Source organism: Salmo salar, chromosome 04 (assembly GCF_965601325.2).
Source record: "Salmo salar chromosome 04, fSalSal1, whole genome shotgun sequence".
Lineage (NCBI taxonomy): Eukaryota > Metazoa > Chordata > Actinopteri > Salmoniformes > Salmonidae > Salmo > Salmo salar.
This window is the reverse complement of record NC_138294.1, coordinates 3702501-3720000: the sequence shown is the minus strand read 5'-3', so window position 1 is coordinate 3720000 and position 17500 is coordinate 3702501. Positions and strand designations below refer to the sequence as shown.

At 42.6% G+C, this 17500-nt stretch overlaps 1 protein-coding gene across 1 annotated transcript in view; it reads left to right on the top strand.

The window, feature by feature from the left end:
* Window positions 1-17500, top strand: part of LOC106594392 (uncharacterized) — a 57749-nt gene that overhangs the window by 16742 nt on the left and 23507 nt on the right. The window contains exons 6-7 of the mRNA XM_082973927.1: window positions 14870-16051; window positions 16671-17500. The exon at window positions 16671-17500 is cut by the window's right edge and continues 1469 nt beyond it. Of these exons, the coding sequence (XP_082830053.1) occupies window positions 14870-16051; window positions 16671-17500 (2012 nt within the window). The remainder of the gene's footprint in view (window positions 1-14869; window positions 16052-16670) is intronic.

Here is a 17500-nt window from a genome sequence, read left to right as displayed (position 1 = left end):
TTACAATACACCTGGAGAGGTACCAATAAAGTTATTACAGTACACCTGGAGAGGTACCAATAAAGTTATTTCAATACACCTGGAGAGGTACCAATAAAGTTATGATGATTCAAAGGGAGAGGTACCAATAAAGTTATTACAATACACCTGGAGAGGTACCAATAAAGTTATTTCAATACACCTGGAGAGGTACCAATAAAGTTATTACAATACACCTGGAGAGGTACCAATAAAGTTATTACAATACACCTGGAGAGGTACCAATAAAGTTATTACAATACACCTGGAGAGGTACCAATAAAGTTATTACAATACACCTGGAGAGGTACCAATAAAGTTATTACAGTACACCTGGAGAGGTACCAATAAAGTTATTTCAATACACCTGGAGAGGTACCAATAAAGTTATGATGATTCAAAGGGAGAGGTACCAATAAAGTTATTACAATACACCTGGAGAGGTACCAATAAAGTTATTACAGTACACCTGGAGAGGTACCAATAAAGTTATTTCAATACACCTGGAGAGGTACCAATAAAGTTATGATGATTCAAAGGGAGAGGTACCAATAAAGTTATTACAATACACCTGGAGAGGTACCAATAAAGTTATTTCAATACACCTGGAGAGGTACCAATAAAGTTATTACAATACACCTGGAGAGGTACCAATAAAGTTATTACAATACACCTGGAGAGGTACCAATAAAGTTATTACAATACACCTGGAGAGGTACCAATAAAGTTATTACAATACACCTGGAGAGGTACCAATAAAGTTATTACAATACACCTGGAGAGGTACCAATAAAGTTATTTCAATACACCTGGAGAGGTACCAATAAAGTTATGATGATTCAAAGGGAGAGGTACCAATAAAGTTATTACAATACACCTGGAGAGGTACCAATAAAGTTATTACAGTACACCTGGAGAGGTACCAATAAAGTTATTACAATACACCTGGAGAGGTACCAATAAAGTTATTACAATACACCTGGAGAGGTACCAATAAAGTTATTACAATACACCTGGAGAGGTACCAATACAGTTATTACAGTACACCTGGAGAGGTACCAATAAAGTTATTTCAATACACCTGGAGAGGTACCAATAAAGTTATTTCAATACACCTGGAGAGGTACCAATAAAGTTATGATGATTCAAAGGGAGAGGTACCAATAAAGTTATTTCGATACACCTGCAGAGGTACCAATAAAGTTATTTCGATACACCTGGAGAGGTACCAATAAAGTTATTTGTTTATTTGGATCCCCATTAGCTTTTGCTGAGCCAGCAGCTATTCTTCCTTGGGTCCACAAACACAAAACAGGACAAGTAACAAAACACAACGATATACAAACAATACAACAAAAACATTTATAATAATAGAAACAAAAAGGTTCATCTAGGTTGTCTATACCTGGTGGTAATACAGTCTGCTACCATTCTCCAATAGTTTACCATCTAGGTTGTCTATATGGTAATACAGTCTGCTACCATTCTCCAATAGTTTACCATCTAGGTTGTCGATATGGTAATACAGTCTGCTACCATTCTCCAATAGTTTACCATCTAGGTTGTCTATATGGTAATACAGTCTGCTACCATTCTCCAATAGTTTACCATCTAGGTTGTCTATACCTGGTGGTAATACAGTCTGCTACCATTCTCCAATAGTTTACCATCTAGGTTGTCTATATGGTAATACAGTCTGCTACCATTCTCCAATAGTTTACCATCTAGGTTGTCTATACCTGGTGGTAATACAGTCTGCTACCATTCTCCAATAGTTTACCATCTAGGTTGTCTATACCTGGTGGTAATACAGTCTGCTACCATTCTCCAATAGTTTACCATCTAGGTTGTCTATATGGTAATACAGTCTGCTACCATTCTCCAATAGTTTACCATCTAGGTTGTCTATACCTGGTGGTAATACAGTCTGCTACCATTCTCCAATAGTTTACCATCTAGGTTGTCTATACCTGGTGGTAATACAGTCTGCTACCATTCTCCAATAGTTTACCATCTAGGTTGTCTATACCTGGTGGTAATACAGTCTGCTACCATTCTCCAATAGTTTACCATCTAGGTTGTCTATACCTGGTGGTAATACAGTCTGCTACCATTCTCCAATAGTTTACCATCTAGGTTGTCTATACCTGGTGGTAATACAGTCTGCTACCATTCTCCAATAGTTTACCATCTAGGTTGTCTATACCTGGTGGTAATACAGTCTGCTACCATTCTCCAATAGTTTACCATCTAGGTTGTCTATACCTGGTGGTAATACAGTCTGCTACCATTCTCCAATAGTTTACCATCTAGGTTGTCTATACCTGGTGGTAATACAGTCTGCTACCATTCTCCAATAGTTTACCATCTAGGTTGTCTATATGGTAATACAGTCTGCTACCATTCTCCAATAGTTTACCATCTAGGTTGTCTATACCTGGTGGTAATACAGTCTGCTACCATTCTCCAATAGTTTACCATCTAGGTTGTCTATACCTGGTGGTAATACAGTCTGCTACCATTCTCCAATAGTTTACCATCTAGGTTGTCTATATGGTAATACAGTCTGCTACCATTCTCCAATAGTTTACCATCTAGGTTCTCCATACCTGGTGGTAATACAGTCTGCTACCATTCTCCAATAGTTTACCATCTAGGTTGTCTATATGGTAATACAGTCTGCTACCATACCTGGTGGTAATACAGTCTGCTACCATTCTCCAATAGTTTACCATCTAGGTTGTCTATACCTGGTGGTAATACAGTCTGCTACCATTCTCCAATAGTTTACCATCTAGGTTGTCTATATGGTAATACAGTCTGCTACCATTCTCCAATAGTTTACCATCTAGGTTGTCTATATGGTAATACAGTCTGCTACCATTCTCCAATAGTTTACCATCTAGGTTGTCTATATGGTAATACAGTCTGCTACCATTCTCCAATAGTTTACCATCTAGGTTGTCTATATGGTAATACAGGCTGCTACCATTCTCCAATAGTTTACCATCTAGGTTGTCTATACCTGGTGGTAATACAGTCTGCTACCATTCTCCAATAGTTTACCATATAGGTTGTCTATACCTGGTGGTAATACAGTCTGCTACCATTCTCCAATAGTTTACCATCTAGGTTGTGTATACCTGGTGGTAATACAGTCTGCTACCATTCTCCAATAGTTTACCATCTAGGTTGTCTATACCTGGTGGTAATACAGTCTGCTACCATTCTCCAATAGTTTAGCATCTAGGTTGTCTATATGGTAATACAGTCTGCTACCATTCTCCAATAGTTTACCATCTAGGTTGTCTATACCTGGTAATACAGTCTGCTACCATTCTCCAATAGTTTACCATCTAGGTTGTCTATACCTGGTGGTAATACAGTCTGCTACCATTCTCCAATAGTTTACCATCTAGGTTGTCTATATGGTAATACAGTCTGCTACCATTCTCCAATAGTTTACCATCTAGGTTGTCTATACCTGGTGGTAATACAGTCTGCTACCATTCTCCAATAGTTTACCATCTATGTTGTCTATATGGTAATACAGTCTGCTACCATTCTCCAATAGGTTACCATCTAGGTTGTCTATACCTGGTAATACAGTCTGCTACCATTCTCCAATAGTTTACCATCTAGGTTGTCTATATGGTAATACAGTCTGCTACCATTCTCCAATAGTTTACCATCTAGGTTGTCTATATGGTAATACAGTCTGCTACCATTCTCCAATAGTTTACCATCTAGGTTGTCCATACCTGGTGGTAATACAGTCTGCTACCATTCTCCAATAGTTTACCATCTAGGTTGTCTATACCTGGTGGTAATACAGTCTGCTACCATTCTCCAATAGTTTACCATCTAGGTTGTCTATATGGTAATACAGTCTGCTACCATTCTCCAATAGTTTACCATCTAGGTTGTCTATACCTGGTGGTAATACAGTCTGCTACCATTCTCCAATAGTTTACCATCTAGGTTGTCTATATGGTAATACAGTCTGCTACCATTCTCCAATAGTTTACCATCTAGGTTGTCTATATGGTAATACAGTCTGCTACCATTCTCCAATAGTTTACCATCTAGGTTGTCTATACCTGGTGGTAATACAGTCTGCTACCATTCTCCAATAGTTTACCATCTAGGTTGTCTATACCTGGTGGTAATACAGTCTGCTACCATTCTCCAATAGTTTACCATCTAGGTTGTCTATACCTGGTAATACAGTCTGCTACCATTCTCCAATAGTTTACCATCTAGGTTGTCTATACCTGGTGGTAATACAGTCTGCTACCATTCTCCAATAGTTTACCATCTAGGTTGTCCATACCTGGTGGTAATACAGGCTGCTACCATTCTCCAATAGTTTACCATCTAGGTTGTCTATATGGTAATACAGTCTGCTACCATTCTCCAAAAGTTTACCATCTAGGTTGTCTATACCTGGTGGTAATACAGTCTGCTACCATTCTCCAATAGTTTACCATCTAGGTTGTCTATATGGTAATACAGTCTGCTACCATTCTCCAATAGTTTACCATCTAGGTTGTCTATATGGTAATACAGTCTGCTACCATTCTCCAATAGTTTACCATCTAGGTTGTCTATATGGTGATACAGTCTGCTACCATTCTCCAATAGTTTACCATCTAGGTTGTCTATACCTGGTGGTAATACAGTCTGCTACCATTCTCCAATAGTTTACCATCTAGGTTGTCTATATGGTAATACAGTCTGCTACCATTCTCCAATAGTTTACCATCTAGGTTGTCTATACCTGGTAATACAGTCTGCTACCATTCTCCAATAGTTTACCATCTAGGTTGTCTATACCTGGTGGTAATACAGTCTGCTACCATTCTCCAATAGTTTACCATCTAGGTTGTCTATATGGTAATACAGTCTGCTACCATTCTTCAATAGTTTACCATCTAGGTTGTCTATACCTGGTGGTAATACAGTCTGCTACCATTCTCCAATAGTTTACCATCTAGGTTGTCTATATGGTAATACAGTCTGCTACCATTCTCCAATAGTTTACCATCTAGGTTGTCTATACCTGGTGGTAATACAGTCTGCTACCATTCTCCAATAGTTTACCATCTAGGTTGTCTATATGGTAATACAGTCTGCTACCATTCTCCAATAGTTTACCATCTAGGTTGTCTATATGGTAATACAGTCTGCTACCATTCTCCAATAGTTTACCATCTAGGTTGTCTATACCTGGTGGTAATACAGTCTGCTACCATTCTCCAATAGTTTACCATCTAGGTTGTCTATACCTGGTGGTAATACAGTCTGCTACCATTCTCCAATAGTTTACCATCTAGGTTGTCTATACCTGGTAATACAGTCTGCTACCATTCTCCAATAGTTTACCATCTAGGTTGTCTATACCTGGTGGTAATACAGTCTGCTACCATTCTCCAATAGTTTACCATCTAGGTTGTCCATACCTGGTGGTAATACAGGCTGCTACCATTCTCCAATAGTTTACCATCTAGGTTGTCTATATGGTAATACAGTCTGCTACCATTCTCCAAAAGTTTACCATCTAGGTTGTCTATACCTGGTGGTAATACAGTCTGCTACCATTCTCCAATAGTTTACCATCTAGGTTGTCTATATGGTAACACAGTCTGCTACCATTCTCCAATAGTTTACCATCTAGGTTGTCTATATGGTAATACAGTCTGCTACCATTCTCCAATAGTTTACCATCTAGGTTGTCTATATGGTGATACAGTCTGCTACCATTCTCCAATAGTTTACCATCTAGGTTGTCTATACCTGGTGGTAATACAGTCTGCTACCATTCTCCAATAGTTTACCATCTAGGTTGTCTATATGGTAATACAGTCTGCTACCATTCTCCAATAGTTTACCATCTAGGTTGTCTATACCTGGTAATACAGTCTGCTACCATTCTCCAATTGTTTACCATCTAGGTTGTCTATACCTGGTGGTAATACAGTCTGCTACCATTCTCCAATAGTTTACCATCTAGGTTGTCTATATGGTAATACAGTCTGCTACCATTCTCCAATAGTTTATCATCTAGGTTGTCTATACCTGGTGGTAATACAGTCTGCTACCATTCTCCAATAGTTTACCATCTAGGTTGTCTATATGGTAATACAGTCTGCTACCATTCTCCAATAGGTTACCATCTAGGTTGTCTATACCTGGTAATACAGTCTGCTACCATTCTCCAATAGTTTACCATCTAGGTTGTCTATATGGTAATACAGTCTGCTACCATTCTCCAATAGTTTACCATCTAGGTTGTCTATATGGTAATACAGACTGCTACCATTCTCCAATAGTTTACCATCTAGGTTGTCCATACCTGGTGGTAATACAGTCTGCTACCATTCTCCAATAGTTTACCATCTAGGTTGTCTATACCTGGTGGTAATACAGTCTGCTACCATTCTCCAATAGTTTACCATCTAGGTTGTCTATATGGTAATACAGTCTGCTACCATTCTCCAATAGTTTACCATCTAGGTTGTCTATACCTGGTGGTAATACAGTCTGCTACCATTCTCCAATAGTTTACCATCTAGGTTGTCTATATGGTAATACAGTCTGCTACCATTCTCCAATAGTTTACCATCTAGGTTGTCTATATGGTAATACAGTCTGCTACCATTCTCCAATAGTTTACCATCTAGGTTGTCTATACCTGGTAATACAGTCTGCTACCATTCTCCAATAGTTTACCATCTAGGTTGTCTATACCTGGTGGTAATACAGTCTGCTACCATTCTCCAATAGTTTACCATCTAGGTTGTCTATATGGTAATACAGTCTGCTACCATTCTTCAATAGTTTACCATCTAGGTTGTCTATACCTGGTGGTAATACAGTCTGCTACCATTCTCCAATAGTTTACCATCTAGGTTGTCTATATGGTAATACAGTCTGCTACCATTCTCCAATAGTTTACCATCTAGGTTGTCTATACCTGGTGGTAATACAGTCTGCTACCATTCTCCAATAGTTTACCATCTAGGTTGTCTATATGGTAATACAGTCTGCTACCATTCTCCAATAGTTTACCATCTAGGTTGTCTATATGGTAATACAGTCTGCTACCATTCTCCAATAGTTTACCATCTAGGTTGTCTATACCTGGTGGTAATACAGTCTGCTACCATTCTCCAATAGTTTACCATCTAGGTTGTCTATACCTGGTGGTAATACAGTCTGCTACCATTCTCCAATAGTTTACCATCTAGGTTGTCTATATGGTAATACAGTCTGCTACCATTCTCCAATAGTTTACCATCTAGGTTGTCTATACCTGGTGGTAATACAGTCTGCTACCATTCTCCAATAGTTTACCATCTAGGTTATCTATATGGTAATACAGTCTGCTACCATTCTCCAATAGTTTACCATCTAGGTTGTCTATACCTGGTGGTAATACAGTCTGCTACCATTCTCCAATTGTTTACCATCTAGGTTGTCTATATGGTAATACAGTCTGCTACCATTCTCCAATATTTGACCATCTAGGTTGTCTATATGGTAATACAGTCTGCTACCATTCTCCAAAAGTTTACCATCTAGGTTATCTATATGGTAATACAGTCTGCTACCATTCTCCAATAGTTTACCATCTAGGTTGTCTATACCTGGTGGTAATACAGTCTGCTACCATTCTCCAATAGTTTACCATCTAGGTTGTCTATACCTGGTGGTAATACAGTCTGCTACCATTCTCCAATAGTTTACCATCTAGGTTGTCTATACCTGGTGGTAATACAGACTGCTACCATTCTCCAATAGTTTACCATCTAGGTTGTCTATACCTGGTAATACAGTCTGCTACCATTCTCCAATAGTTTACCATCTAGGTTGTCTATACCTGGTGGTAATACAGTCTGCTACCATTCTCCAATAGTTTACCATCTAGGTTGTCCATACCTGGTGGTAATACAGGCTGCTACCATTCTCCAATAGTTTACCATCTAGGTTATCTATATGGTAATACAGTCTGCTACCATTCTCCAATAGTTTACCATCTAGGTTGTCTATACCGGGTGGTAATACAGTCTGCTACCATTCTCCAATAGTTTACCATCTAGGTTGACTATATGGTAATACAGTCTGCTACCATTCTCCAATAGTTTACCATCTAGGTTGTCTATACCTGGTGGTAATACAGTCTGCTACCATTCTCCAATAGTTTACCATCTAGGTTGTCTATATGGTAATACAGTCTGCTACCATTCTCCAATAGGTTACCATCTAGGTTGTCTATACCTGGTAATACAGTCTGCTACCATTCTCCAATAGTTTACCATCTAGGTTGTCTATATGGTAATACAGTCTGCTACCATTCTCCAATAGTTTACCATCTAGGTTGTCTATATGGTAATACAGTCTGCTACCATTCTCCAATAGTTTACCATCTAGGTTGTCCATACCTGGTGGTAATACAGTCTGCTACCATTCTCCAATAGTTTACCATCTAGGTTGTCTATACCTGGTGGTAATACAGTCTGCTACCATTCTCCAATAGTTTACCATCTAGGTTGTCTATATGGTAATACAGTCTGCTACCATTCTCCAATAGTTTACCATCTAGGTTGTGTATACCTGGTGGTAATACAGTCTGCTACCATTCTCCAATAGTTTACCATCTAGGTTGTCTATATGGTAATACAGTCTGCTACCATTCTCCAATAGTTTACCATCTAGGTTGTCTATATGGTAATACAGGCTGCTACCATTCTCCAATAGTTTACCATCTAGGTTGTCTATACCTGGTGGTAATACAGTCTGCTACCATTCTCCAATAGTTTACCATCTAGGTTGTCTATACCTGGTGGTAATACAGTTTGCTACCATTCTCCAATAGTTTACCATCTAGGTTGTCTATATGGTAATACAGTCTGCTACCATTCTCCAATAGTTTACCATCTAGGTTGTCTATATGGTAATACAGTCTGCTACCATTCTCCAATAGTTTACCATCTAGGTTGTCTATACCTGGTGGTAATACAGTCTGCTACCATTCTCCAATAGTTTACCATCTAGGTTATCTATACCTGATGGTAATACAGTCTGCTACCATTCTCCAATAGTTTACCATCTAGGTTGTCTATACCTGGTGGTAATACAGTCTGCTACCATTCTCCAATAGTTTACCATCTAGGTTGTCTATACCTGGTGGTAATACAGTCTGCTACCATTCTCCAATAGTTTACCATCTAGGTTGTCTATATGGTAATACAGTCTGCTACCATTCTCCAATAGTTTACCATCTAGGTTGTCTATACCTGGTGGTAATACAGTCTGCTACCATTCTCCAATAGTTTACCATCTAGGTTATCTATATGGTAATACAGTCTGCTACCATTCTCCAATAGTTTACCATCTAGGTTGTCTATACCTGGTGGTAATACAGTCTGCTACCATTCTCCAATTGTTTACCATCTAGGTTGTCTATATGGTAATACAGTCTGCTACCATTCTCCAATAGTTGACCATCTAGGTTGTCTATATGGTAATACAGTCTGCTACCATTCTCCAAAAGTTTACCATCTAGGTTATCTATATGGTAATACAGTCTGCTACCATTCTCCAATAGTTTACCATCTAGGTTGTCTATACCTGGTGGTAATACAGTCTGCTACCATTCTCCAATAGTTTACCATCTAGGTTGTCTATACCTGGTGGTAATACAGTCTGCTACCATTCTCCAATAGTTTACCATCTAGGTTGTCTATACCTGGTGGTAATACAGTCTGCTACCATTCTCCAATAGTTTACCATCTAGGTTGTCTATACCTGGTAATACAGTCTGCTACCATTCTCCAATAGTTTACCATCTAGGTTGTCTATACCTGGTGGTAATACAGTCTGCTACCATTCTCCAATAGTTTACCATCTAGGTTGTCCATACCTGGTGGTAATACAGGCTGCTACCATTCTCCAATAGTTTACCATCTAGGTTGTCTATATGGTAATACAGTCTGCTACCATTCTCCAATAGTTTACCATCTAGGTTGTCTATACCTGGTGGTAATACAGTCTGCTACCATTCTCCAATAGTTTACCATCTAGGTTGTCTATATGGTAATACAGTCTGCTACCATTCTCCAATAGTTTACCATCTAGGTTATCTATATGGTAATACAGTCTGCTACCATTCTCCAATAGTTTACCATCTAGGTTGTCTATACCGGGTGGTAATACAGTCTGCTACCATTCTCCAATAGTTTACCATCTAGGTTGTCTATATGGTAATACAGTCTGCTACCATTCTCCAATAGTTTACCATCTAGGTTGTCTATACCTGGTGGTAATACAGTCTGCTACCATTCTCCAATAGTTTACCATCTAGGTTGTCTATATGGTAATACAGTCTGCTACCATTCTCCAATAGGTTACCATCTAGGTTGTCTATACCTGGTAATACAGTCTGCTACCATTCTCCAATAGTTTACCATCTAGGTTGTCGATATGGTAATACAGTCTGCTACCATTCTCCAATAGTTTACCATCTAGGTTGTCTATATGGTAATACAGTCTGCTACCATTCTCCAATAGTTTACCATCTAGGTTGTCCATACCTGGTGGTAATACAGTCTGCTACCATTCTCCAATAGTTTACCATCTAGGTTGTCTATACCTGGTGGTAATACAGTCTGCTACCATTCTCCAATAGTTTACCATCTAGGTTGTCTATATGGTAATACAGTCTGCTACCATTCTCCAATAGTTTACCATCTAGGTTGTCTATACCTGGTGGTAATACAGTCTGCTACCATTCTCCAATAGTTTACCATCTAGGTTATCTATACCTGATGGTAATACAGTCTGCTACCATTCTCCAATAGTTTACCATCTAGGTTGTCTATACCTGGTGGTAATACAGTCTGCTACCATTCTCCAATAGTTTACCATCTAGGTTGTCTATACCTGGTGGTAATACAGTCTGCTACCATTCTCCAATAGTTTACCATCTAGGTTGTCTATATGGTAATACAGTCTGCTACCATTCTCCAATAGTTTACCATCTAGGTTGTCTATACCTGGTGGTAATACAGTCTGCTACCATTCTCCAATAGTTTACCATCTAGGTTATCTATATGGTAATACAGTCTGCTACCATTCTCCAATAGTTTACCATCTAGGTTGTCTATACCTGGTGGTAATACAGTCTGCTACCATTCTCCAATTGTTTACCATCTAGGTTGTCTATATGGTAATACAGTCTGCTACCATTCTCCAATAGTTGACCATCTAGGTTGTCTATATGGTAATACAGTCTGCTACCATTCTCCAAAAGTTTACCATCTAGGTTATCTATATGGTAATACAGTCTGCTACCATTCTCCAATAGTTTACCATCTAGGTTGTCTATACCTGGTGGTAATACAGTCTGCTACCATTCTCCAATAGTTTACCATCTAGGTTGTCTATACCTGGTGGTAATACAGTCTGCTACCATTCTCCAATAGTTTACCATCTAGGTTGTCTATACCTGGTAATACAGTCTGCTACCATTCTCCAATAGTTTACCATCTAGGTTGTCTATACCTGGTGGTAATACAGTCTGCTACCATTCTCCAATAGTTTACCATCTAGGTTGTCCATACCTGGTGGTAATACAGGCTGCTACCATTCTCCAATAGTTTACCATCTAGGTTGTCTATATGGTAATACAGTCTGCTACCATTCTCCAATAGTTTACCATCTAGGTTGTCTATACCTGGTGGTAATACAGTCTGCTACCATTCTCCAATAGTTTACCATCTAGGTTGTCTATATGGTAATACAGTCTGCTACCATTCTCCAATAGTTTACCATCTAGGTTATCTATATGGTAATACAGTCTGCTACCATTCTCCAATAGTTTACCATCTAGGTTGTCTATACCGGGTGGTAATACAGTCTGCTACCATTCTCCAATAGTTTACCATCTAGGTTGTCTATATGGTAATACAGTCTGCTACCATTCTCCAATAGTTTACCATCTAGGTTGTCTATATGGTAATACAGTCTGCTACCATTCTCCAATAGTTTACCATCTAGGTTGTCTATATGGTAATACAGGCTGCTACCATTCTCCAATAGTTTACCATCTAGGTTGTCCATACCTGGTGGTAATACAGGCTGCTACCATTCTCCAATAGTTTACCATCTAGGTTGTCTATATGGTAATACAGTCTGCTACCATTCTCCAATAGTTTACCATCTAGGTTGTCCATACCTGGTGGTAATACAGTCTGCTACCATTCTCCAATAGTTTACCATCTAGGTTGTCTATATGGTAATACAGCCTGCTACCATTCTCCAATAGTTTACCATCTAGGTTGTCTATATGGTAATACAGTCTGCTACCATTCTGCAATAGTTTACCATCTAGGTTGTCTATACCTGGTGGTAATACAGTCTGCTACCATTCTCCAATAGTTTACCATCTAGGTTGTCTATATGGTAATACAGTCTGCTACCATTCTCCAATAGTTTACCATCTAGGTTGTCTATACCTGGTGGTAATACAGTCTGCTACCATTCTCTATAGTTTACCATCTAGGTTGTTTATATGGTAATACAGTCTGCTACCATTCTCCAATAGTTTACCATCTAGGTTGTCTATATGGTAATACAGTCTGCTACCATTCTCCAATAGTTTACCATCTAGGTTGTCTATATGGTAATACAGTCTGCTACCATTCTCCAATAGTTTACCATCTAGGTTGTCTATATGGTAATACAGTCTGCTACCATTCTCCAATAGTTTACCATCTAGGTTGTCTATATGGTAATACAGTCTGCTACCATTCTCCAATAGTTTACCATCTAGGTTGTCTATATGGTAATACAGTCTGCTACCATTCTCCAGTAGTTTACCATCTAGGTTGTCTATATGGTAATACAGTCTGCTACCATTCTCCAATAGTTTACCATCTAGGTTGTCTATACCTGGTGGTAATACAGTCTGCTACCATTCTCCAATAGTTTACCATCTAGGTTGTCTATATGGTAATACAGGCTGCTACCATTCTCCAATAGTTTACCATCTAGGTTGTCTATACCTGGTGGTAATACAGTCTGCTACCATTCTCCAATAGTTTACCATCTAGGTTGTTTATACCTGGTGGTAATACAGTCTGCTACCATTCTCCAATAGTTTACCATCTAGGTTGTCTATATGGTAATACAGTCTGCTACCATTCTCCAATAGTTTACCATCTAGGTTGTCTATATGGTAATACAGTCTGCTACCATTCTCCAATAGTTTACCATCTAGGTTGTCTATACCTGGTGGTAATACAGTCTGCTACCATTCTCCAATAGTTTACCATCTAGGTTGTCTATATGGTAATACAGTCTGCTACCATTCTCCAATAGTTGACCATCTAGGTTGTCTATATGGTAATACAGTCTGCTACCATTCTCCAATAGTTTACCATCTAGGTTGTCTATATGGTAATACAGTCTGCTACCATTCTCCAATAGTTTACCATCTAGGTTGTCTATATGGTAATACAGTCTGCTACCATTCTCCAGTAGTTTACCATCTAGGTTGTCTATATGGTAATACAGTCTGCTACCATTCTCCAATAGTTTACCATCTAGTTTGTCTATACCTGGTGGTAATACAGTCTGCTACCATTCTCCAATAGTTTACCATCTAGGTTGTCTATACCTGGTGGTAATACAGTCTGCTACCATTCTCCAATAGTTTACCATCTAGGTTGTCTATATGGTAATACAGTCTGCTACCATTCTCCAATAGTTTACCATCTAGGTTGTCTATACCTGGTGGTAATACAGTCTGCTACCATTCTCCAATAGTTTACCATCTAGGTTGTCTATATGGTAATACAGTCTGCTACCATTCTCCAATAGTTTACCATCTAGGTTGTCTATATGGTAATACAGTCTGCTACCATTCTCCAATAGTTTACCATCTAGGTTGTCTATATGGTAATACAGTCTGCTACCATTCTCCAATAGTTTGCCGTTTTTTGTTGTATAAACAGCTGAGTTGTGTTTTCTGTCATTTATCTGGTTTTGTTAATATCGTGTCTTTTTATTATGTCGTTTCGTTTAGTCACAATATGTCTCAATGTACATTATGGCAAACAGTAGACTTTGATTTAATGTAAACAAACCACTAATAAAGTTATTACGAATTTATTTGAATTGAAGTCGTAATGAAAAACTAAATGGATAACCCCTCTTTCTCTCTTCCCCTTCCTCTCCCCCCTCCTCTTTCTCTCCCCCTCCTCTTTCTCTCCCCCCTCTCTCCCCTCCTCTCCCCCCCTCTTTCTCTCTTCCCCCTCCTCTCCCCCCTCCTCTTTATCTCCCCCTCCTCTTTCTCTCCCCCCCTCTCTCCCCCTCTTTCTCTCTTCCCCCTCCTCTCCCCCCTCCTCTTTCTCTCCCCCTCCTCTTTCTCTCCCCCCTCTCTCCCCTCCTCTCCCCCCCTCTTTCTCTCTTCCCCCTCCTCTCCCCCCTCCTCTTTCTCTCCCCCTCCTCTTTCTCTCCCCCCTCTCTCCCCTCCTCTCCCCCCCTCTTTCTCTCTCCCCCTCCTCTCCCCCCTCCTCTTTCTCTCCCCACCTCTCTCCCTCCCCCCTCCCTCCCCTCTCTCCCCCTCCCTCCCTCTCTCCCTCCCTCTCCCCCTCTTTCTCTCTCGCCCTCCTCTCCCTCCTCCTCTTTCTCTCCCTCCTCTCCCCCCTCTTTCTCTCTCCCCCTTCTCTCCCCCCTCCTCTTTCTCTCCCTCCTTTCCCCCTCTTTCTCTCTCCCCCCCTCCTCTCCCTCCCTCTCTCCCTCCTCTCTCCTCCCTCTCCCCCCCCTCTCTCCCCTCTCTCTCTAGACGTACTAGGCACAGTGTTAAAGCAGAGAAGATCCGTCGAATGATGGATAATTATGATCGTCACGTGACCATTCACTCCATCATGGGGAGCTCTCGCCCCAAACTACCACCGCATCAGGAGGCCAAACTACCCCCCCAACAGGACCCAAGCCCACCCCATCAGGAGGCCAAACTACCCCCCCATCAGGACCCAAGCCCACCCCATCAGGAGGCCAAACTACCCCCCCATCAGGAGGCCAAACTACCCCCCCAACAGGACCCAAGCCCACCCCATCAGGAGGCCAAACTACCCCCCCATCAGGAGGCCAAACTACCCCCCCATCAGGAGGCCAAACTACCCCCCCATCAGGAGGCCAAACTACCCCCCCAACAGGACCCAAGCCCACCCCATCAGGAGGCCAAACTACCCCCCCCAACAGGACCCAAGCCCACCCCATCAGGAGGCCAAACTACCCCCCCATCAGGAGGCCAAACTACCCCCCCATCAGGAGGCCAAACTACCCCCCCATCAGGAGGCCAAACTACCCCCCCAACAGGACCCAAGCCCACCCCATCAGGAGGCCAAACTACCCCCCCATCAGGAGGCCAAACTACCCCCCCATCAGGAGGCCAAACTACCCCCCCAACAGGACCCAAGCCCACCCCATCAGGAGGCCAAACTACCCCCCCATCAGGAGGCCAAACTACCCCCCCAACAGGACCCAAGCCCACCCCATCAGGAGGCCAAACTACCCCCCCATCAGGAGGCCAAACTACCCCCCCAACAGGACCCAAGCCCACCCCATCAGGAGGCCAAACTACCCCCCCATCAGGAGGCCAAACTACCCCCCCAACAGGACTCAAGCCCACCCCATCAGGAGGCCAAACTACCCCCCCATCAGGACCCAAGCCCACCCCATCAGGAGGCCAAACTACCCCCCCCATCAGGAGGCCAAACTACCCCCCCAACAGGACCCAAGCCCACCCCATCAGGAGGCCAAACTACCCCCCCATCAGGAGGCCAAACTACCCCCCCAACAGGACCCAAGCCCACCCCATCAGGAGGCCAAACTACCCCCCCATCAGGACCCAAGCCCACCCCATCAGGAGGCTAGCCCGTCACAGTAAGTTTCCTCACCACACCCAGGCTGCATCTCAAACTACCCCCCCCCCCCCCCCCCCCCAACAGGACCTTAGCATCAGGTGACTAGGGATAGGGCCAGGATTAGGGCCAGGTTTAGGATTAGGGCCAGGTTTAGGATTAGGGTTAGGGCCAGGATTAGGGCCAGGTTTAGGGCTAGGGCCAGGATTAGGGCCAGGATTAGGGCGAGGGCCGGGATTAGGGCCAGGGTTAGGATTAGGGCCAGGTCTAGGGCCAGGGTTAGGATTAGGGCCAGGATTAGGGCCAGGGCCAGGATTAGGGCCAGGGCCAGGATTAGGGCCAGGGCCAGGATTAGGGTTAGTGCTAAGGTTAGTTTCAGGCTGCATCTCAATAGTTGCCTCGTCTTTTCTCTTGAATTGAAGTCACAATGAAAAGATGATCTCTCTCTCTCTCTCTCTCTCTCTCTCTCTCTCTCTGTCTCTCTCTGTCTCTCTCTGTCTCTCTCTCTCTCTCTCTCTCTCTCTCTCTGTCTCTCTCTGTCTCTCTCTCTCTCTCTCTCTCTCTCTCTCTGTCTCTCTCTGTCTCTCTCTGTCTCTCTCTCTCTCTGTCTCTCTCTCTCTCTCTCTCTCTCTCTCTCTCTCTCTGTCTCTCTCTGTCTCTCTCTGTCTCTCTCTGTCTCTCTCTGTCTCTCTCTGTCTCTGTCTCTCTTTCTCCTGATAGGCCCAAGTCCTCAGACAAGGCCCTCCGCGACCTGGTAGGAGAGCAGCGATTGGTCCAGGGCTCTGAGAGGTCCTGCCCCCAGCTCTTCTCCTCGCTTCCTGACGTGTCGTCGGTCGGCCTCTCCGGGAGACCCGTAACCCCGGGTCACAGCTCTGCCCACGGGTCCACAGAGTCCCTCTCCCTCAGTGAAAAGCACTCGGAAAAACACGGAATTCCGGACGAGGAGGAGGATATTCTTGATTTAGGAGCGCTGGTCTCTGAACCGGACACACAGTTGCAACCGGAGGAGGACGAGGGGAAAAGGGGGGAGGAAGAGGAAGAGGGAGAGGGAGAGACAAGGATTCCCCACTGTCTGGTGGAGTCTGTGTTTAGTGCAGATCGCGACGATGGTGACGACGAGAGGCCCGTGGCTTTCTCCGAGTCGATTGGTCAGAGGGTGAGGAAAGAGAGGAAGAGCAGAACTAGGAAGACGGACTCTGATAGGCTGGAGCCTGCTGACATAGCGAAGGACGCTAGCCATTCAGTGAGCGAGGGGGATGGAGAGAGAGAGGGTGGAGGAGGGACGTTGGTGGGAGAAATGAACGATGGAGGAGAGCAGGTGTGGGATGGGGGAGAGGGGGTGAGGGGTGGGGGAGAGAGGGTGAGGCCTGAGTTGTTGGAGTTTGTTGGAGACTGGCCTTCAGAGGAGGTACTGGAGCAAAGAAGAAGAAGAGGAGGAGGAAGGAATGGGAAGCGCCCTGGGAGGGAGGAAGAGGGAGGTGGTGAGGGGGAGGAGGCAGGTCCCAGAGGCAGCCAATCAGAAGGGCTTCCTGGTAGCGGGCCTCATGTCA